This window comes from Monopterus albus, unplaced genomic scaffold (assembly GCF_001952655.1).
Source record: "Monopterus albus unplaced genomic scaffold, M_albus_1.0 scaffold64.1, whole genome shotgun sequence".
NCBI classification, from domain to species: domain Eukaryota; kingdom Metazoa; phylum Chordata; class Actinopteri; order Synbranchiformes; family Synbranchidae; genus Monopterus; species Monopterus albus.
This window is the reverse complement of record NW_018127944.1, coordinates 1,653,757-1,677,909: the sequence shown is the minus strand read 5'-3', so window position 1 is coordinate 1,677,909 and position 24,153 is coordinate 1,653,757. Positions and strand designations below refer to the sequence as shown.

Sequence of the window (24,153 nt, the reverse complement as noted above, 5' to 3'; positions counted from 1 at the left end):
GGAGGAAGAATTCAGATTTACCAAGATGTTTTGTAACAGAACATACAGACAATCAGTGATGAAAGATGCCTATTTCTAACTAAATACAGTATATTCTTCCCCAGAGATGCTGCAAGTCATAAGTCTTTTTGCATCAAACAACACTGTCAACACATTATTCAAATATAAAAAACTGTGAAAGAAAAAGATGCATCATTTCTCTAAGTCTGTTAAAGTTACAGTTCATGAAAATCAAATTACCAATGCTTAAATATTTGCGCATATAATATTGACAGTTCATTTTCACTTGGCACCTATTTTTATATGAAGGAAAGTCTGTTACAGTATATGTGTGAAATACATCACAGGATAAAAAGATGCTGTTTTACATAATCTGTGAGAAATGTGGATATGACCTGATTATATTTTTCCATTCGGCCTCTTTTTATCAGATCAGCTGTTTATTTTTGGGTTCCCAAATGTTGTTTCGAGCACAGTTTTTTTTTCGGTTTGCTGTGGCCTGATTCGACACATACTGTAACGTTAGCAGAGCTGCCACTTTAACTGCTCCCCCCACTCTGGTGCCGTGGTCCTCTGGTGGTGTTAGGTTTCCTTTAATTGGATCTGTCTGGACCATCTGTGAACACACTATGTGGGCAGTTGAGGTGTGTTTTTGATGTGTTTGGGGCATTTCCTGTAAGTCTGAGATTATAAATAACTCCAGGAAGACAAAGTTGTGGTGTGTATGTAAAACAAACATCTAGGACTTCCTGGTGGATGAGCAAGCTGGGTCTTGGTAATGTCTGAAGACTTCTGCTGCATGTTGTCTCTCATTCCTTTCCAGTACGTTTCATTTCATCCTCTAATGTATTTTAAACATTGTGAAAAATGCACTGAACTCCAATGACCTTGACTGTTAAGTGTTAGCAAACTGCTGTATGAGCTAATCACACAGGTGAGTGAGATGGATCATAACCTTGTGTGAATAATGTCTAAAACTATTAACGTACTGCCCACATTGTAACAAACTGAATTTTCTGTCAGTGGGGTTCTCAAACAATTTAGCACTGCACCTCAATAAAACCGGGGGTTCACAACAGACATTTTTATAAATCAGCAGCACAGACTTTGACATAAAGCGACTCTCCTAAAATGTTCAATTCTCCAAACTCAGTGAGCTTTCACCAGACTCTCTCTGCTTGCTGAACATCTACAGTAGGTCTTTCAAGACACCAAGATCCCAGTCTGTAATGCAGGGTTCTTGTTTTAGTCTCCAAGCCCAGGCTGACATAAACCTGATAACATCATCAGTTACCTTCTCAGCATTGACAAAGCTCCTCCAGAGCCGCAGAGGACAGTACAAACCGGAGGAATAAACCGACTTTGATGTGAAAGTGAAGTCACAGTTAGTCAGTAACTTTTACAGCCTGACATTATATCAGTATAAAGAAAAAGGGTGTCTGTGTTTGACTGGGAGCGGTGTGTTGTTAGTGGCGTTGAAGAGTAAGGAGCACAGCTGCACTTAAACAGACCTAAGTGACATTTGCAGGTATGAACCGTTCATTGTGCAGCAGCTAATTACTGTAACTACAGCATGTCAGCTGATGTTCAGTGTTTGTTTGGTGCCTGTTCGACGAGCTAAGGCTCAAGACAAGGCATGGCCACGTCTGTAAGCCCAATACAGTAAGCAGGGGACTTTAGCAGGGCAGCTAATGTGGGTTGTTGTTCACAGTTTATGACTTTTGTGTTGTGTCTGGCTCATTTTGAACATCTGCTGTACCTGTGAACAAACACTGATGTTATCATTGAAAACAGCAAGATAAATAAAAACAGCTGCCTTCATCCACTGACCTCTTGTATGTGTTGATGATCCAGTCCAGTAAGTGGTACAGATCCTTTAGCTCCGTCGCTTGCTGCTCCAGGTTTTTCAGGTGCTGCCCGACGACTCTGTGGTAACTCTGCACATAAACGCTGAAGACTCTGAAGCTGGGTGGGTAGAACAACTGCAACACACTCTTCACGTTCTCCAGGTCCTCCACGATGGTCTTACCCAGCAAAGCCAGATGGATAGCCAGCCAGGAGGCGTTCTGCTCCCTATGCTCCAGGGCAACAGTCTCCACCTTCACCTGTACCCCCTGGTCCACCGCATCCCTCCAGGCCTGCATCCAGCCGCCGCATAGCGCCCCAGGTTCCTTCTCCTCCTTCTGGATAATGTCGGCCACAGTGACCAGTAGCTCGTGGTTGCTGGAGGGAAGGGAGTTGGAGTTGCACACTATGGTGGTGATCTTTTCCCTCAAATATTTGTAGAGGAGCATGATGTCATTTTCCTTTTTGACCAGGTCCATGGACGAGGACCCGTTGGAATGATCCCTCTCCTGCTGGAACTCCCGCCACAGGAGGAGCAGATTCTGGTGAGCATCCTCCAGATACTCCTTCTCAATCAGCTGGTTGATCTGCATCACTGAGAACAAAGGGAGACGACGGTGAATCTCACCTGCAGTGAAGCTGTGGCGCCTAGAGCGGCAGGAACAGGACAGCCAAAAGACACTTTACTGTCGTATACCACGGTATACAACAGTAAACTATAGTGGTACCATAGTAGGCTATAGTCGTACCCCAGGCATTACCATGGTAAGTACAATGTACTCTGGTAAGTACAGTATCTCAGACAAACATACATTTTATTAATCCTTTGAATCTTTCATATTTCATTCATTCACTTAATTGATATATCAGCTGCAGAACTACATCTTTTCTAAGATGACAAGACTTACGTACACCTTGGGGCTCTAGACCCTTCCTGTGTGTACCTGACAGCGGTGTATATGTCTCCTGGAGCTCATCTCGCACCACCTCCTCCATATTCTCCTCCTCCTCCTCCAGTGACTGTTTGTTGCCACAGAATTCATCTTTCTCTTTACCGAAAAATCTTAGGCTTCGACGAATGAATGCCCTTTGAGTGGGCATACCGGGATCTGAGGATGGAAAGCACACAACAATATGTTGGCTTGGACCTGTCCACACAGGATTTCTGGCCATTTCAGTATACTGTTAAGTGACCCATATCAGTGCACCTGCATAAACAAAGAGCCAAAAAAAACATGTGCGGCAAGATTCTGAAAGCAGAGTTTACTCTTTGACAAAAATCTAGCCCGTCTCTCATTCAGTTTGATCAAAATTGTTTTTACTCTGTCATTTTAAATCACGTTTGTCTGTACTGTCCGTGCTGCATGTCCTCGTCGCTGTCTTGCCTTGTTAATTACCCTGTCTTGAGCTGTTTTAATGCCATGTGGTGAAGCCAAACCTCAAAGTGATCTGCAGGTTAATCTGATGAAAACTCTTAGGTTTGGCATCCGTTCCCTTTTCCAACAAACCCACAGCTCAGGCTTTACCTTTGTTCAATATTTGTTTAACTGTAAAAACAATATGCAAAAAGGAACGACGACGCATCCTGTTTGGAAAATGAGAACTTGTTCTTCTAGTGTGTTTCATTAGCATTACAACCTACAGCGCTGCTCTGGTGCATCATTTACAACTCCATATCTCTGCTCAACATTTGTTTACTACCCATGTAGCAGCCATGACATCACATCCTTTCTTAATGTGGGTCCCTATAGTTGAACAGAAGAACAAAGTGATCTACTTTTACAGTTAAACCTGAAAGACAGGTGTGCTGGGAGCTTACCTCCACCCTCACTGCTAACATTCTACTTCTAGGGAAAACAAAACCAAAACCAGGCTAGCTGTACATTTAAAATACATTATATGGCCAAAAGTATGTGGACATCCCTCTTTACATTGGTGGCTGTTTTGCATTATTAGTTCCAGTTAGGGGAAATGTTAATGCTGGAACATACAGTGATGTGGAAATTGAAAGTTCATCCTTGGAATTGGAACAGCAGCTGATAAAACAGTCTCACTACAACCTGCACGGGCAATTAAGTTTTAAGATAACACAGGTAAGTTCATCAATCAGTAATCAGGGCATTCTCTACTGGTACAACTTGAATGTTGCAGCCAGGATGTCCACTTTTTGTGTAAATTCACAGGACTATCATACACTATTATATACTGCACAGCTTAATAAAACAAGTCTGTTCATATAAGGTACTGGAGTGACAGGTGTGATACTAAAACATTTCTTTACCAGTGTTTGAACGTGTCAGACGTTTGCTTTTCTGTGGAGTGACATCGGACTCATCTTCCTCTTTTCTCTGGAATAATCTCCCGATGGTCTTCAGGGGAGAAGTGACTGGAGAGCCGACGCTCAGACCTGCCAGGGGGACAGAGAGAGGTGGCTGATTGATAACAGCAGGGATGTCTCTCAGTGAACTGTGGCACCACACAATCACATCTGTCTTTGTCAAGTCAGCAGGATAAGAAACCAATCTTAGTGCTTTAACCTGGAGTGGATTAAGGTGTATTTATGTGATTGTACAGACATGTGTGCATGACTTGGCATGTGCACATGTCTGTACTGTGACCTAAAACGAAACTGGCTGGAATGCAATATTAAGACATGATGAAAACAGAGATTAGTGTGGCTGAGCTCCAGAAAGTGAAAGTCACCGTTCGAGTCTTGAAAGCAACCTGCTCTTGTTTCTGCCGTGAAACAAAGATTTCTACAAATGGCATGACCTCTATTTGTCACCTCTATGACAAATAGAGGGGATTACAACATACTGTAGTTTGACAAACTCTAAAGGTTGGGAAAGACTGGTGAAGAAAAGAGAAACGTGTGCTCCTGCTCTTTCTGCTCTACATTCCCACACATTTGCTCTTTCCACCTTCACAGACCATTTTCCTGCACCTGCCTGCAAATCACACTTCACAGCGGATTTCAACCATGATAGCACTCACTGTCTGACAGTGGCGATGATGGATCGCAGGGCCCCAAATCACTGCTGGCTGTGTCTGCTTTAAGTATGCCCTTTGACCCCTCGATCGGGCTCCTCTCTTCAGCAGATTGCCTTTGGAAGCTGTTTCTAAGCGACTTCAGCTTGCCCTTCAGAGAGTTGTTGTTCAGTGTCTTGCTGTTGCCGTTGACTGACACTGTGTCCTCCTCTGGGTTTTCAGCGGACTTGTCCATCAGTTCTGACATCTCGCCTCGTTAGAAACACCCAACTGTGAGGAAAAATACATCAAACGACAGAAAATGTCAGCCTGCACTCTGCTCTAACAGGAGTGTGTGTGAAACTGCAGGAAAGCTGGGTTACTGTAGTCAGCAGGGGCGGTTTTGTTTACAGGTAACATGACTACCTGCCAGAGCAGTTCTCAACATGGTGAGAGAAACTGTAAACAAAACTGAACCTGGGAATCTGTACCCATGAACTCAGGGGAGTCCTGGACCAGGTAGCACAGTGGGCTTTATTTAAGGATGAAGAAGAAGAAGAAAGGAACCAAAAGCCAGCAGCAGTATTTATGTCTAAAGGCGCTTTTCCATCGCCTGGTAGCGACTGACCTCGACTCAACACGACTCACTTTTGGTACTGGGTGCTTGGTAACAGTGGAGGACATCGACAGTAAGCTGTTCTTGATTCTCGGTATGTGGCTGTTTTTAGTTAACTACAGTAAAGTAACGTTAGCGTTAAAGAACACTACCTTTAAAAATTGCACTTTCTTTGTTCCAGGATGTCTTGCACGTTGATGACTAGCGATTTCTCTGACCAGTCATTACTGCAGTGTTTACACGTGGATGTTTGGTGTCACCTCTGCTCGCATGGGACCTCGACAGAGGTGATACCAAAAACAGTACCAGGTACCAGGTACTATCCCCAACATTTGACTGGTGGAAACACAAATAAGGCGAGTACTGTGGTTTTCACCCACAGTGAAGCCACACTTGTATTATTAATGTAGGATGCAGTTCAGACCTATAGTAGCACTTTGGAGCTGCTTTTCTATGGGGGTGTTGCAGTATTCCCCTGATCTGCAGGTGGCAGTAACAAGCCAGGACGTTACTGCCACACATAGTAAACTGTGAGTAGTCCATGATTAGATTCATTAGAAACTAAATCCCCCTCAGTGAACAGGTTTCTGACACTTTAAGGTTCTGTAAAACAAACTAACCGTTGTTGATTTTGTAGAAAATAATATAACTTCTATTAAACTTCTCATTACTTTCTCAGACATTTGCAAAGTAAATAAAGGACTCGGTGGTTGGACTGAAAGCCCACCAGGGGGATAAACATGACTCGCATGTTGACATTTGGCACGCGTTTTACGCTGGATGACCTTCCGGACGCGACCCTGACAGCGCTGCCTTAACCAGCAGACAACCAGGGACGGCTCAGCTTCTTTCTTCTAAGTGTTTTCAGCTAAATAATCGGTTGCTTACACGACATAACATTTTACAGGCTTGTCAAGACATGCTTTTTATCGAATAACTCTTTAAATCTTTAAAGCAGTGTTTCAAGGTGAAATAAGTAAACAAGGTGGCCTATAAACCCAGAGAGCGACAGAGTCCACCAGACGGAGCAGACTAACGTCGTTACCGTGTCCCACCCTCTGTATTTGACTGAAAAACTAAAACCGGAATAACGCATGCAAACTGTAGCCGACACTGACTTTCATAAAGGTTTACAAAGAAAAGAAAACGACACCTCACCTGTGGAGCTCAGGTAGAAAGTACCTTATATATTACCTGTATTTCGGTTTCACTTTCTCAGCCTGCAGAGATTAAAATAGGGGAATTACCACTGTGCGCGTGTCAGGACGTGACAAAGACGGTAAAAGTGTAAAGAGGCAAGCCACAAGGACGCAAATAAAATCCCGTGTGTTCCTCTGCTGTTGGGATTTGTTAATGATTGGACAGTCATAAAGTGAGTTTAGCACAGTCAGCAGCTGGAGAGGTCAGATCTGTACAAGCTGAATGACAGGGTTTGTGACTTTTACAAACACTGATCAGTTTACAGCCTTTCTTTCTTTCTTTTAAACCCAGAATGTGGCGTTTTTGTGCGACTATACTGCGTTTAAGAGGCTCAGGTTCATTAGGTCAGAGTCAAGATCAAAGTGTTTATTTGTCATATGCACAGTTAGGAAACGTGTTTCCCTGTACAATGAAATTCTTACTTTGCCGTCCACATGAATGCCACAAAATACAAATGAAATATAAAGTAGATGAATAAGTAACACAACATCTAAGGCACTTTAAGCAGCAAATGCAGCAATATAATAAAAATACATAAGAATATAATAAGAGAATGTATGCTGCATGGGAGCAGCATGTGCAGCAGTCAACAGTCAATGTGCAATTATCCATGTGCAAACTGAGAATGTAAACAGTACAGGTCCACAGTACATGATGTATTTCCTGGTAATAAACTCCTCAGCTGTTTAGGAGTCTGATGGCAGAGGGAAAGAAAGAGTTTTTCAGTCTAGTTGTCCTGCATTTCACACTTCTGAACCTCCGGCCAGAGGGTAGGGAGGCGAACAGTCCGTGCTGAGGGTGAGTGGGGTCTTTGAGGATGGAGGCAGCCTGCCTACGCACCCTGTGGTGGTAAGTGCTCTGCAGAGAGAGCAGTGGAGTCCTGGTCATCTTCTCCACAGTCTTTACCACTCTCTGCAGGTGCTTGCGGTCCATAGCAGTAGTACTGCCGTACCAGACAGTGATGCAGCTGGTCAAGATGCTCTCGACGATGCAGCTGTAGAAGTTGCAAAGGATCCTAGGCGACATGCCAAACCTCCTCAGCCTCCTCAGCCTCCTCAGGAAGTACAGCCGCCGCTGGGCCTTCTTGACCAGCTGTGTGGTGTTAAGTGTCCAAGTGAGGTCCTCACTGATGTGGACGCCCAGGTCTTTGAAGCTGCTCACCCTCTCCACTTCGAGCCCCCGGATGAACAGTGGCCGATGAGATCTCCTCTCCCTCGTCATGTCCACTATCATTAGGTCTTAAATTAATATTATCAGTGGTGAAATAAATACTCAGTAACAGTCTACATCTGTATCAGAAAGACTGGATTAAAGTACTGAAAACACTTTTTAGGAAAAAAAAATATTCTCTGTGCAAATTCTCATAGTATGCTGAAAACCCTTAGAAGAAGGCATCTGGATGTAGTTTTAGGTAGAAGATGATTCTCTCTCATCCAATAGATTTCATCAGTTCTGCTTGGCCGGTGGTGAGCAGGAGGTATTTATCTCACCTGGTGGGGTTTCAGTCCTTTGGTGGCAAACAATGTCCCGTTACCTGTCTTTGAACCCTCAGATGTGGACCAACACCTATTGTCCTGGTGTGAATTAAGGTGGAAATGTTTGGGCAGAGATTTGAAAACAGAGTTGTAGATGGATGACAAGTAATGTCTGAGTCCACTGTGTTCTATTTGGACAAAAATTGCTTCTTTGACTCTTCTGTCCAACCAGCGGTGTCCTCTGGGGAGGACCCAGAAGGATTCAGTGCTTCATAGGTGGTGGTGTCACTGAGGAGGTTGGAAACTCTGGTCTGATAGTCGGCTGAGTTTAGGACGACCGTACATCTGCCTTTGTCTGCTGGAAGGATTGTGATGGTTTCATCCTTCTCTAGTGCAGCTAAAGCCCTCCTCTCCTCAGGGGTAAGGTTCGTCACATGGCCTTTACAGTCACCACATCTTAACCTAGCTGAAAACCTAGCGGAAACTGTGGAGCAACGGGTCAGACAGAGACATAATGGAGCATTGAAGCTGCTCTGCTGGATCTGCCATGCCATTGACGTCCACTAGAGGATGATATGTGCTATGTCTGTCCCAGCCCCCAAACTGTTTTTGTGCCATGGTGAAGTCACTGCTTTGTCCTTTTTAATTGAACACAGAACACAGAGGTTTAATTATCTAAGTGGACAGACACACTGAGATTTGTTTTTAGCTGCTGTTTTAACCCAGATCTGAAACCTGCTGCACCTTCACGGCCAAAGAAGCACAGAGAGAAGATCAGTATCGAGCATTTCTGACCCAGATGAATGACCAACTGCCCCAGCTTGTGTGTGTGTGTGTGTGTGTGTGTGTGTGAAAGAAAGAAAGAGAGAGAGAGAGAGAGGGATACAGCGAGCACATTATAAATATACAATGTCAGCAGCTGCATAAGAGAAGTCATTACATCCTGTTCCTCCTCCTTCTTCTTCTTCAAGCCAAAGTCTTTAATGAAAACTGTAGGTAGATCTATAGAAAAACTAAGTAAAGTTCAAATTCTTGTTTTCACTTTGTAAATTTGGGACATTTACCCCAAAAAACATATTTACTTATTTGACATGTGGCAGCTGTCAACTTGTCATTTATAAAATATGCACTTTCATTTACAAACCACTGCAGGTTTGTATTGACGTGCATTTTAATAACTCCAGGTGTAAAATGAAATCCCAGTCATACCTTCCCTTACATTCATCGGTCTGTGTTGTTTTTTCTGTTAAGTTAAAATATGACATGTTACATAAGGTTTGGATCGTGGCATCTTATGATGCATTAGATTAGACGGGGGCTGCTGTAGTTAAGGTGTGTTATGCTGCAGTTTTTCTCATTTTCAGAGTCCTAGTTTCAAACACACATACAGCACAGACCCAGAGAAATACCATCCACATGACTCTACAGCTGAAATGCCCTGACAGAGCTGAAATAGCACAGAGTCGTGTCATTTGGACCAAATATTACATTTAACTGTGTGACAATAACACAGTCCACGTATGGGAATGAGATTTACTCGTGTCTGTCGGTCATCTGGTTGTCAGGGTGACACAGACAGCTCGGAGCCTTGCTTCCTGTCAGTCAAACAGTACCGCCAGACAGGAAATCACTCGACGGAGCTGCTGGTCAGGCTTCATCACAGCGTCGCTGCAGACAGAGCTCTGGCTTCTGCAGATACCATCTCTGCTCGTCAGAGACAATTGATCCAGGATAACCAAATGAACAAAGCTGCACACTGTGTCCAGTGAGTTCATCCTTTAAAATAAACCAGTAACTGTGAATCTCCATTTATTGCACAAAATCTGTTCTCTGCATCTTTTCTCCTTAATGCTTTCACAAGTGCAGTGAATTCAGTATGAGTAAAACATTTCCAGCACAGATCAGTCTGTAGACAGGGAACACCTTGTCACAGATTGTGTATGTTTAAATTTAGAGTAGATATTCTGTCTACTATTGTTTAGAGGGTGTTTTTTCTTTTCCCCGGGAACACTGTGACAAAAAAATCCCCCGCCAACCTTCTCAACAACCTGCCCCAGGTCTGTTTCTGCTGCAGAGCCTGTTCATCTTTTCATTATTTGTCACAGTGGCTGACTCTTGGCTGTCGTGCTAGTTATAATGTTGTCTGAGGTCAAGGTGTCATTGTCACAAGTTGAATTGAAATGCTTTGTTGAATTTTTGATCGACAGCAAGTGCAAGATTTAAACAAGAGAAATCTCGACCAGCTGACCACAGAAACCTGCCCACATGGCTGCTGTCGCTGCCTCCCATTCTCACACTGGGAACATGCACAGTTTGCAGTGACACAGTGGCAGATTTAACCCTCAAACGAAACAGTGGGTCCTTAATTCAGACAGGTAGACAAAACAGGCAGATGGCATGAGAGTGTCAGCTACAAGTGAAAGCTGAGTGATTTTTATGTCAGTTTTTTTTTTTTTTTGTCTTTCAGTTAGATTTCTTCTCTGTGACTCATTCTGTTCACAGTTTTCTCTGCTCAGGGGACAGCAGAGACACAGTAAAAACCAGCACGATGAGTTTGCATACTTGTGTTTCCAGAGATGGACTCATGAAAATGGTGTTTTTGGGGAAAGTGGGAAAAGAACAAGACAAATACCCAGAGAAGATGAGCTTCAGAGAAAGAGACTGACAGACAAAAGAGAGCAGGGGAGGATGAGTGAAGGTATAAGATGAAGGCATGAGATGAAAAGAGAGTATGAGAGGAGGTTAGGTAGAGGAAAGGGAACACGATGAGGGGGTGAGGGGGAGCGTTGTACGCATGACATTTCCAACTTATGAGCTAACCTATGGTTAGCCATGCTGCTAACATAGCACCAATGCTACCATCACCCAGTACTAATGAAAATGCATGGCATGTCATTATGGTGCATTAATTGTGGCCCAAATTCAACAGTAAATAGCAGCCCCCCCTCCCCACTTCTCTACCATACCCCAATCTGCCTGTTCCTGAGAATAAATGAACCTTAGCAGGAACTTTTTCTCTGGCATGCGTTGCTCCCCTGTTGCAGCATAAAGTGTTGTCAGTTAAAACAGATTTATATGAAAGCAAAAGGCAAAGAAAATGAATTATGTAATAGTCTAGCAAGGTGTCAGTCACTCGTGTCTAATCATGTCTGGCTTGCGTGTGTTTATCTGACATGAGCAGGGGGATTATTAGTAGCAAAAAACTGGAACCAAATGGTGACTTGAGGTGCCCTGTTATACAGTAGATACTGTACATGCATGTGAAATGGCTTTCTTTAGTTTGTAATATTTGTTTTTATACAGTGAACAATGTATAACAGAATGGATACACAGCATCATTACTTATTCTTACATTTGGGTCAGTGCATGTAATGTGACTAAAGCCTAGTTGTAGCACTTTGCTTCCTGGAGCAGTGCTGCTCCTGGGGGCTTGATCAGCCACAACGATCTGTAGCTTCAGCTCCAGCTCTTAATAATGTTGCACAATTTATCTGAGGAAACCAAATAATGAGTAATTCAAAGGCTGAAATCATCACAAGTGTAGTACCTGATGGCTGTTGAGATGTGTTTAAGATAAGATGAAAGCAGATGTGTGAAACACCAGGCGTCACAGGTAGCAAATGATCCTTCACACCACCGACTTTGTCGCCTTGTGGCACAGCTGCGATAATGAAAATTCAACTTTCACCTGGCTTCGCTCTCCTCTTTAATAGGTGAAATCAACAAGGGGCTTTTCCACCAGTACTCACCTGTTAAATCTATTTCACTGAAAAAGTATAGGCATCGTGTCTGCAAGGAATACATTTGCTGGATTTATATTCTGTCAGAAATCCTGTTGTATGTCTCATTTATTCAATGAAAGTGGTGTTTGACATCACAGGTCTGCTTTCAGAACCCGGTTTGCTGTGTAGAGGTTGAACTATCTCACTGCTGTGTGGTGCAAACATCAAACACACTTCAGTCTCAGTCCCCCCCATACACACACACACCCCTTGTCTACACTGAATAGACCATTTTAAAGGATTTTGTCTGACCACCTCCTTTATTCTCTCCACTGAAGGCTAATTGAGGTTGTGCAATTTAACAGAGAGAGCTGTCAGGCGGCAGAAGCTGGAGGAGGGAGGTGAGGAGTACTGCTGCTGCTGCTGCTGGTGGTGGGGTGGGGTTGAATAGTGGCAAAAATAAGCGCTTCCTTCTCAGTGGTTCCCAAAATAACCCTCGCCCCCATGGCTTGATCGCCCCACTCCAGAGGGCCGGGTATCCCAGCTGTGAGACGACTTGTCAGAGCCGCTCTCTCTCTCTGAAACACACATTCATCTCACTCCTTCTCTGTTATATAGAGAAAGCAATATCAGCACCTACACACACACACACATACATCCAATACAGATACACAAGTCTCCATGGCTTATTTATTACATTTTTGACTTTGGCATCTTATTATGCTGCTGACAACAATATCTGGCTATCTAGCTACTGTACAGTACATGGGCAACAGCCTCCACATGTCTGGCTTCAGTCTTTCTACCTGATTCCTGAACCTGGTTCCAAGGATTTACTCTGATTGAGTCACAAGGGCATTAAGCTGCTTTTCCCCTACAGGAACCTACTGATCCATAACATGGAGCTGCAGGGTTAGGGTTAAAAACACAGGCTGAGAGAGGACCCAGCTGCAAACAGCAGACAGGTTGAGAGATGCAGCAGAACACTTCATTAAGAAAACAAATGAGGGAACGGGGGTTATTTCAGACTAAGACAAACCAGGCAGGGAGAAAACAGGAAACAAAAACAGAGTCCAAAAAGTGAAACACACAGGTAATTCAAAAGTGACTGATGTAGAAGAGTAGGGCCCAGTAAATGAGTCCAAACACGAGGAACACTGTGAATGCAGGACACACAAGTGGCTACAGGGAGCACACCAGCAGATGTGGCAGAGAACAAAGCAAACCAGAACTTTACATTAAGGGACTAATAGGGAAATGGACACAGATAATCCCAATTCCATTAACTACATCCATGTTTCTCTCATTCGTGTCTTTTCTATGTCTTAGTCCTGCCCATGTACAGTAAGATCCAAGGAAAAGATGCAAGAGGAACCTGTGAGGAAAGAGGGACCAAGGAAACACATTTCAGCTGACATGAGATGTCCTTACATTCTATATGTATTCCATTTAACAAATGGTGGTCATATATCCTGGTCATACGCCAAGAACAGACGTATCTTAGACACTTGTGTACAACACAGTGTGTGCATATTTTAAACATGACCTTCCTCCTACTGTACATAATGCTTCATGTAGCCTGAATGCCTGTGTTTTTGATTTTGGATAAGGAGCTTTACAATTTTAGAATCACCATGACAGGTAAGTAGAACAGACAGTTCAGCTTGTGAATGCCAAGGATTTTTCTAGTCACCTGTAGAGATAGGAAGGAAGGGGTAGGGAGCAAGAAGCAGGGAGATAGGAAGGGTGTGATGTACAGTATGTTCATGTAACTGTCTATGTTGATCTGTCTGTCCTTCATGTAAAGCATCCAACCACAAACTGATTTCTGATAAAGGGAGTGTGTCAATCTGTAATAGACTTCCACAAATGATGCACACACATATCCTCGGTTATCGCTCCTCCAGGCAGCCCCCTATCTCCTCAGTCCTTGCACTTCGAAGCAGAAATAAGAGCTCTGGGGCGTCCTTCATCATTGCAAACTGGAACAACTTCTGGGTTGAGCGAGGACTGAGGACTGAGAAACAATAAAATAAGGGAGCTGGGATTCACCTGCTGTGTTGGAGTCAGGGCAGAACAATGAAGAAATGACATGCAGCTGTGCAGAGTCGCAGGAAAGGTCTAGAAACTGGAAGGGACAACAGGGTTTTTAACAATTCAGCAGGTGTTGCCATTTTGTGTTCTCTATTGTTGTTCATTATAAGAACAAGTCCGTCAAGGTGTTCACACAAAAGGAAAATGGAAATCGAGAAGTAAAATGGTGACTACTGTCATCTTGTGCCTGCTGTATTTGGGATGCAGAGATGCATCTGTTTAATCAGTCATGAGCAGCAGCCCTCTGACCACCCACACGCTCCCCCTGTAAGTATCTGCTTGTTGTTTCAGTCACAACAAAGTGACAGAGATGAAAGACAAGATAGAAAATGTAAAATTTAAGCCACCCTATACTTTTATGCCTGGGTAAGGCTGTGTTTCTCCTGAAGTCTGCAGACAAAGGTGCCACTGATGTCAAACCCAGGTTAAGCACAAATGTGTTAGCATGTATTTTTTGCTGCATAGGATCTGATGTAATTGGCTGTGATATCTAGGGGCACTGATTTTTAAGCCCGGCTTTGATGTTGGAGGACAGGGTACGTGTGAGAGTGCAGGAGCTCCTATCATAGATATTTGAGCAAATTGGCTTCACAAAGCCTGAAATATTAAATAAAATCAAAATGAAGAGAACATGAGTTCAAACAGGAAGATCTGATTGCACTGTCCACTGCAGGCTACAATGAAAAAAGGGGCCAAACTGTAGGAAACAAGCCTGAGAAATAGAGTAATGTGTCCTTTAGCTGAGGTCAAGATGCCCCCAGGCAGAGTCTTTAAATTTAGAGTGAAGCCAGTGAAGTATGACAGTGTTATTAAATCTGAGAACTGGAGTGTAAAAGAACAAGGTAGAGGTTATACACTCACAAAATCTCCCCAGGATATTGGGAGGATCTAAAGTTAAATTTTGATTTCAGTTGGGTGTCGTGACCCAAGCTCAATGAACGACTGCATGGCGAGAGTCCACCAGCTGCGTGAGCTGCTTCAGGTGATGTCCCGAGCTCAGTAACACACCTGGACAGCATATGGACGCCACCAGGGGAAGAAATGTAAGGGGATCATTCCAGTTTACAAATGATCGACCTACTCTCTTCTGCTCTGTGTTTATAAATCACACATTGTTGTGTGCCTCCTTGCACAGTGAAGATGAACTGCCTGTCCTGATGTGTGAACAGAAACATCTCCTCATTGTCAGTGTGCAGACCCTCTCCTTGTGCTTTGCATTGTAACTTCAATTAAGCACACACCAACTCCTTTTCTGTCTTTGGTTGAGCCCAGTGTTCGTGAGGATCTGACATATAGCAAAGTGATGTCTACAAAGCATATTGCTATAAAAACACCTCAAAGTACTTGATATCTTTGCACTGAATATTTTTACACTGTGATATTTCTACCTCTCCTTGAGTACAGAATCAGAGTTTCTCTTCACCACTTATTTTAAATGGTGTAATGTAAGAGAACGCTTGTCCATGGCGATGGAGTCTGTGCTCAGCTCTTACAATGACTTGGTAATTCATGAGAGTTACCTAAAAATAGAGCATTCAGGGTACACTTTAACACTGTAGTCATATTTACAGAATTGAGGTTTGCCTCTGTTTAGATAATTACCTGAAGTGTGAGGAGAAGTGGAGTCCCTGTCATCCTGGATTAATAATAAAACCCCTACAAACCATCTGCAAGCAAGAGAAGACCACATGCATCTGCTTTACATCTGCAGCTCATAATATAATGGTTATATATTATGTTTTCATGCTACATCAACTCTTTGCAATAGGTAAAATAAGAAACACACTGGCAATGTACTCTGCAGGCCTGGATTCATTTAACTGTTTGGCTTCTTGTTCATGCTGAAGAAGATAAGATTCAGATCATATCAGGATATTTTATCACAGTGTGAAGAGTGGAAATGAAGCAAACATCACTGTATACATGCCTCAGTCTTTACAATAATTTTGCATCTATAATCTGCAATGAATAGGACGTACTATGCTCTGACCATCCCTCTTTAGGATCTGGTTTAAACTGATCTGACTGGAACACAGTCAGTTTAAGATCTGGGTCACTCTCATGCAGAGCAGCAAGAGAAGCTCCGACTGCAAGAGTTTGTTTTGGTTCTGTGCGAGTCCCAAAGGGACAATAATACAGCCTGCATCTTGAATGCACGCTCCCTGTTGTCTGCAACCTCGTGTTTGCTGTGCAGGTGAAATTGTTGGGTGAGGTTTTGCTGCTTTATTACACAGTGTGCAGCAAACAAAAAAAGATAAAAATAAAATGAGAGCAGGAGGCATTTTATGAGCTGAACTTGACTCGAACATCACAGGTATCTGCACGAACAGGAGGATTTAATGTATTAATTCACACAGTGAGCAACACCACAACTTTCACACATGAATCAATTTTAATTTTGCTTCTCGTTGGCAAATGTTTCCATTTGAAATAAACCTAACGTATGGAAGTGATGGATTACATCTCTGCTGGTTGAAAATGAGTTTCATCTTAATCTCCATTGTCCTTTCTATTAGGAACTGCACAATACACTGTTTAATAAAATAAAATAAAACTACATATTGATTTTGTATCTATCCATAATGCAGAGAGATTGAGTTGGTTGTTTGGATTATATTTGCTAGCTGCTTGGACAAAGCCTGGGAGAAAAGGAATAAAGCTCTTTATCAAGACAATTTGTAGACTATCAGCACTTAGAATGCTGTGAGTTTTTTCTTCTTTTGTTCCTTGTCTTTCTTGTACTTTTACTCAAAGATGTACCTTTTGTAAAAATAATGGTGCCTTGTAATCCCACGTGGGATGGGCCAGATGCCTGTGATGACACAGGAATACAATAAAACTAATTAAGCTATTATTAATTTCACTTAGCCACAGCAGTCAGTGCTTTTCAGTCAAAGAAGAAATAAATGTATGCCCATCATGATGCCTATTCCCATGTGGACACATTGCACTCGTGTCTGAAATACGCAGCCTCTCAGCTCCTCACAGCAGAACTCTGGGCTCTTCAAGTCTCACGGCTGTTTACCTCATGAAGCCTTTATAAACTCATCTGGTACAGTCAGTGGAGGCACTCGCTCCTGCAGCAGCTCACTCCAGCGCCTCCTTTCCTCCTCCCGACCTCCAGGCTCCACCTGCAGAGCCGCCCCATCTAAAATTGATTATGGTGACATTTACTATTCATGGAAAAAGGTTACTCGAGTAACCCTGTGTTGTGCCGCATGTTTGAGTGGAACATTATTCCTAAACAAATGAAGAGGTGCTCTTCACTGAACAACTGTGCACAAGAGCTGAATGACAAACTACTTGTGTAATTATGAATATATGCATATGTGTAACATGTATCTGGCCCGTGTCGTGATTCTTCCTGACTCTGTTTGTGTTCTGAAGAACTGCAGACAGCGAATGTTTAAATTATTACTATACGATCAACACTGTAGTATTTTGACACAAAACATACAATATTTACCTTCTGGTGAACTTTTTCATAAATTCTTCATATTGTGGCCTTGTTTTCTGAACAATTTCATTGTTGAAACTAGATTTATTATCACTTAAAATAGGGATGATAGAATGGCCTTAGGGAATGCATTAATCTGAATGACTGCCAGGAAACATACATCAGAGATTCAGTCAACAGTTTAACCACTGTTGTTACTGCTCAAGGGGGCTTATTAACCTGCAGGTAACCATGGCAACAGTACTTCAATTTCACCCTTCATATTCAGGTAACCCTCAGTGGTGAAACATCTCCAACAAAGGGTTAAACGTTTTTACAAAGAAGTGTATTATGATGGACACAGCTTTGCTTTATTGTTCTGGGACATGTTATAAGCGTCATAATGCACGAAGAGGTATGGAGAATATTGCAGATCTTTATGTTGATTAAGAATAAACATTGAATTTTAATTGTTTTTTTGTTTTTTTTTAGCAGTGATGGCCTAACGTTTAAAAAATGAGGTTGTGACTCAGAGGTCGTGGGTTCAAAACTGCAGGCAGGACTAAATCTGCTTGGACGAGTGAAGCAGCAGCAGCAGCAGCAACCTCATGGCGTGAATGTATGAAACATATGAATGTAAATGGGATGTTACTGTACAAGAGAAGCTGTCCCCCATTAAAACTACCCTGAATAAATAAAGCTTTAACAAAGTCACTGCAAATTTGCTTCATAGCAGCATCTTGGCCTAACTTTTATTTGGTTACCTACAGTATAGGAATCATCCACTTGAAGACACTTAAACAATTACTGCAGCAGCTACAAGTTGACGGATGAGTGTTTATGTTTTTTGCTGCACATTTCCAGCCATAGCGGTGTGTTCGCCAGCCACGACGAGCCCAACACAGAGGTGTTTTTACACCGTGTGGGCGACCAACTAGAAGGCTGAGTGGCCTCAGAGGAGACGGAGCTCCTCGCTGGCTGCCATCCAGCCAGTAAAGTGCTCTTCAAACAATCAAACACTGCATCTCGTTGTTCTTTAATTTAGTTGGTGCACATTCAAGTGTTTCATCAAATCCATGCCATGTTTCATCAGTGTGGCCTTTCAAGAAATCTCCCCTCTGCTGATGTTGTATGGCGCATTATCAGCATCAGTTCTGTGTAGTAAAACCAAAGCTTTGGCCTGTTTTGAAACAATACTTGGCAAGAAAAACACAGCAAAGACAGTTTGTCACTGACTTAAACATGCATAAAGTTAAACAACTGGAAAGGAAAATGTAATTTTTTCAAAACAAATATCAACATAAGACATGCAAATTAGTAACGATACTCAGTTCTGATCTCAAAACTTTAAGATGCTTCATTACAGATTTGCACATGAGAGAATGATCCTTAACAAAATGTTTAAAGGAATAGTTTGGGAAATATAAAGCTACAGCCAGCAGCCGGTTAGCTTAGCATTAAGGGTGGAAACAGGGTGCAAAAGGTAACAAGCTCCACCTTCCACTTAATTTCACCAAGGAACAGGTTATACAGCACCTTCTTTGTTTAATTCATACAAATACATAAGAGCACAAATGAGGTGTGTTCAAGCTATTAAGTTGACCGGCTACAAATTTTAATGTACAGACTTGAGATGTTCTCATTTAACTTTTGTCACAGAAGCAAATAAACATATTTCCTAAAATACCAGACTATTCATTAGGAGAAATAGGAGAATGGTTAAAATCTAATTTGACTGATTCAATTAAGAAAAGTAAAACTGAATTTTAAATAAAATTAGGTTTACAGTGAATAGCATGACAACCACCTCTCGGTTATGAACAATAACTTCCTTTGTTTCAACTTTTGTCTGTGATTCTAGTGTGAAATTCACATTATCTCTATATCAAGAATTGCTTTTGTTATAACGACAAACATGTTTACCTCCTGAAAACAAAACACCTATATCAAATCAAATCAAATCAAATCAAATTTTATTTGTATAGCACCAAATCACAACAAAAGTCATCTCAGGACACTTTACAAACTAAGGTCTAGACCTTACTGTTATCAATATTATTATATAGGGAAAACCCAACAAATCCCCCTTGAGAAAGCTCTTGGTGACAGTGGGGAGGGAAAACTCCCTTTAACGGAAGAAACCTCTGACAGACTCCGGCTCTTGGTGGGCGGCCTTCTGCCTCGACCCACTGGGGTGAGTGGATAGAAGAGAGAGAAAAGAAGAAAAGCAAAAAGACACAACAAACAATCAAACACTGGTCAGGTTGATGTGGCCGGTGACTGCTCAACAGAAACATAGAGCTCCAGGGCAACCTGCAGGAAGGTACAGGGAGAGAGAGAGGACACACTACGGGAGAGAGGAGACACTAAGTTAGTAATGTGTAATGGTGGCATATAGAAGCATAGGGAGGGAGAAGAGAGGAGAGGAGAGCAGAGCAGGAGGGGAGGGAAAAGAAACTCAGAGCATCATGGGGCCCCCCAGCAGCCTAGGCCTATAGCAGCATAACTAAGGGAAGGCTCAGGGTCACCTGATCCAGCCCTAACTATAAGCTTTATCAAAAAGGAACATCTTAAGTCTAATCTTAAAGGTAGAGAGGGTGTCCGCCTCCCGAACTGAGACTGGGAGTTGGTTCCATAGGAGAGGAGCTTGATAGCTAAAGGCTCTGCCTCCCATTCTACTTCTGTGGACTCTAGGAACCACAAGTAAACCTGCACTCTGAGAGCGAAGTGCTCTGTTAGGATGATAAGGCTCTACGAGGTCTTTAAGATACGATGGAGCCTTGTCATGAAGGGCTTTGTATGTTAGGAGAAGGATTTTAAATTCTATTCTGAATTTTACAGGGAACCAGTGGACAGAAGCTAATATGGGAGAGATATGATCTCTCTTGCTAGTTCCTGTCAGTACTCTGGCTGCAACATTTTGGATTAACTGGAGGCTTTTTAGGGAATTATTGGGACATCCTGATAGTAAAGAGTTACAGTAGTCCAGCCTGGAAGGAACAAATGCATGGACCAGTTTTTCAGCATCACTTTGAGACAGGATGCTCCTAATTTTTGCAATACTGCTCGAATGAAAGAAGGCAGTTCTAGAGACTTGGTTTATGTGTGATTTAAAGGACATATTCTGATCAAAGATGACTCAAAGGTTCCTCACAGTAGTACTGGAGGCAAGAGCTATGTCATCTAAAGTAACTATATGATTAGACAGCAGATTTCTAAAGTTTTCAGGATCAAGCACAATAACTTCAGTTTTGTCAGAGTTTAGAAGTAAGAAGTTGCAGGTCATCCAGGCCTTTATGTCTTTAAGACATGCTTGAAGTTTGACCAGCTGACCTGATTCATTTGGCTTCATAGATAAATATAACTGAGTATCATCTGCATAGCAATGGAAATTTATGTTGTGCTTCCTGATAATATTGCCTAAAGGGAGCATGTATAAAGTGAAGAAAATTGGACCTAACACAGAGCCCTGTGGAACGCCGTGACTAACTTCAGTTTGTGTGGAACATTCGTCATTAACATGAACAAACTGAAATCTTTCTGATAAATAAGATTTGAACCAACTTGCAAATGGCACTGAAGTAGATAAAGATGGAATTATTTCCTTAAACTTGGTAACAGCATTGCCAGATAGACATCTGCTGTAGTGGAATTGTTTCCCACATGGAGTATAATCCATTAATGGAAATTCAAAAGTTATTAGAAAATGGTTAGACAGAAGAGGGTTATGGGGAAAAACTATTAAGTGTTCAGTTTTGATGCCATATGTCAGAACCAGATCAAGAGTGTGATTAAAACAGTGAGTGGGTTTATTTAGTTTGAGAGAAGCCAACTGAGTCTAATAATGAACAGAATGCATTGTTGAGGCTGTCATTGTCGGCATCTACATGAATATTAAAGTCGCCTACTATGATTATTTTATCTGTACTAAGCACTAAATCAGACAGAAAGTCTGAGAATTCACTTAAAAACTCTGAATAAGGAGCAGGTGGACGGTATACAATAACAAATAGAACAGGCTTTTGAGTTTTCCAGTTTGGGTGTGAGAGACTCAGGGTGAGACTTTCAAATGAGTTATAACTATGTTTAGGTCTAGGGTTGATTAATAGGCTTGAGTCAAAGATCGCTGCCACGCCACCACCTCGGCCTGTGTTTCGAGGGATGTGACAGTTACTGTAACTAGGTGGAGTGGCTTCATTTAGACTGACATATTCTTCCTGCTGTAACCATGTTTCAGTAAGACACAATAAGTCAATGTGATGTTCACTTATCAAATCATTCACTAACAGAGATTTAGATGAGAGAGATCTGATATTTAATAGTCCACATTTGATTGTCCTATTACTTTCTACTATAAGAGGAGTCATCTTAATTTTAATTAGGTTCTTATGAATAACTCCTCTGGAGTTGATTCTTGATTTATATAATTTAGGTGGGCGGGGGGCAGACACAGTCTCTATGGGGTACTGGGAGTGTTGGGTGGGTAGCAGCTGCAAGGAGACAGCAGAGAGGCGTGTAAGACTGCGACCCTGCATCCTGGACTCAACTCTGGGTTGTCATCATTTAGGTTGTAAAACAAACTCGTCCAGATTTCTAGATAAGAGAGCTGCACCACCCAAAGTGGGATGGATGCCGTCTCTGCTAATCAGACCAGGTTTTCCCCAAAATGTTTTCCAGTTATCTATGAAGCCCACATTATATAGGGTATACATAGCATAGAATAACAAGCTGGTCTGTTGAAATTTGACATGACAGGTTTTAGGTTACAACAGGAGCCTGAGGCGGCAACGAAACACTCCCATGCTCTGTAAATACATGTTATTAGTTAAACTTCATTTTGAACAAGCATGTCATGAGCCACACACGATGCAGCCACTTTTGGGAAGCACTCTGTGTTCAACTGAATGCTATAGACATGTACACTTTTATACTATGGCTTGTGTAGAGTGCATCGTGCATTGTGTGTGATACATCTGACACTACAGCTGAGGTAAAAACCTTGTTATCCAGACGAGGGCGGGCGTGCATTACCTGAGCCGATCACACATTTAAGAGACTTGTTTGAAGCCTGCGGGAGTGGGAGATGAAAGTCCTGGCACAGCACACTTTGACACCATCCAAACATAACTCCCTCACAACACTCAGCAGCTCTAATGGCTGTGTTAAAAGGCACTTTTAAAAGCACAGGTTTACAAGTGGCTACTGGTGTGGTCTACATGGTCTTTGCTCCAATGTGAACATGAATGAATTGTACATCAAGAAACAGGGGAGCAGCCGGACGAGATAAAGCTGGCAAAGCAATGATTATTTACTGTGACTGAGACAAGATCAAGCAAAATGTGGAGTCTGTTTGGGAAGGTTTTGTGAAAAAAGTACTCAATCCTCAAGGGAAGGAAGAGGTGAAGAAAAGGCTAATGAAGGAAAGACAAGGGGAGAAGAAAGGAAAAATATTAGGAGTATACTGTACAGAAGAGTAGGGAATTTGCACAGTGGAAAGAAGAAGAAGAAGAAAGAAGGAAATCGGAACAAGGACAAGAAGAAGAAGTGACTAGTAGAAGCACAGAAGAAGTAGGGAAGGTAAGAAGAAACAAGTATGGAAAGGGGAAAAGGGAGAAAAGTAATGACTGCATGTTAACAAGAAGCAAAAAAGAATGAAAATAGTGGAAAGAAGAAAAAAGAGCAGAACAAGGAAAGATGAAAAAGGAGGGAGAAGGAAGAAAAGCAAAAGGGAAGGACAGAGGGAAGAAATTATTCAGCTTGGCAGAAGATAGATGACAAAAAGTAGTTAGGAAGGAAATAAGAGGAAGGAAAGAAACAAAGGGGGAGAGTGAAAAGAGCAGACTTCCTCAGGAATATCTTCTCCATTTGTGAAGTTATACCTAACAAAAGCCATCTACAGTACTAAATGTAAATTCTATTTCTTACCTCTGATGGAGAAAAGCTGAAACAGTTCTGCAGCCATGAAGCTGAATTTAGGGCTAACAGCATGCTAACAGGTTCACAGTGACAAAGTTGACATGTTCACCACATGGATGCTGACAGTTAGAGCACTAAACACGAATCCCAGCTGAGGCTGCAATGCACGTTGTGTTGAAGATTTTTGGTCAAAAGTATCAGGCAAACTGAAATGTTCACACTGAAGATGGGCCAGCTGAAAGTCAGAGGTTCACCAAAGTCATTCCAAAACATCCAGAGGTAGAAATAAACATCTGTATGAATTGTCATGACAATCCATCAACAGTTGTCAAATGGTTCAGGAAAGGTCAGGGATCACTAGAGCCAGTAGGTCATAATCCTCTGGGCACCGTGGATGTCGGCACAAAATTTCATGGGACTCTATTCAGTAGGGAAGATATTTCAGCCTGGACCAAAGAGGAAGACTGACAGAATGATACTATTGACAAGCAGATACACTTATTATTTAACATATTCATCATTCATAACAATGTCAGAGACAAATCTGTTGGTATCTTGTAACACTTGTTTTACTGAGCAGCAGCAAATACTCAAAGCTCGAAACCTTTGTGAGACAGTCTGAGTGTGCAAGCCGCCCTCAAAAGGAGAGACAAGTGTGCTTCTGAAAAACAGCTTGTGACATTTGAGAGATAATTGACACAGCGTTTTTCCCCCCTCGCAGCTGCGCTCCCCGCAGCCCTTCACTTTCCCAGGAGTGACCCCACTTGCTCCGATGAAGTGCTCTTTACAAGGTTGTCATCTGAAAGGTCAGATCCAGAGAGCGAATGAGGCATGAAAGAGAAAAGATGGAGATCCTGCCTTCCATCTGGCTGCCTGGATCAA

General features: G+C 42.3%; 1 protein-coding gene across 1 annotated transcript in view; it reads right to left on the bottom strand.

The window, feature by feature from the left end:
• Nucleotides 1-5,096, bottom strand: part of exoc3l4 (exocyst complex component 3-like 4) — a 24,752-nt gene extending 19,656 nt beyond the window's left edge. Inside the window, exons 1-4 of the mRNA XM_020604107.1 lie at nt 4,840-5,096; nt 4,127-4,252; nt 2,790-2,954; nt 1,831-2,440 (exon numbers count right to left, since the gene is read on the bottom strand). Coding sequence (XP_020459763.1) covers nt 1,831-2,440; nt 2,790-2,954; nt 4,127-4,252; nt 4,840-5,080 — 1,142 coding nt within the window. The 5' untranslated portion in view covers nt 5,081-5,096. The remainder of the gene's footprint in view (nt 1-1,830; nt 2,441-2,789; nt 2,955-4,126; nt 4,253-4,839) is intronic.
• Between the last annotated feature and the right edge of the window lie 19,057 nt (nt 5,097-24,153).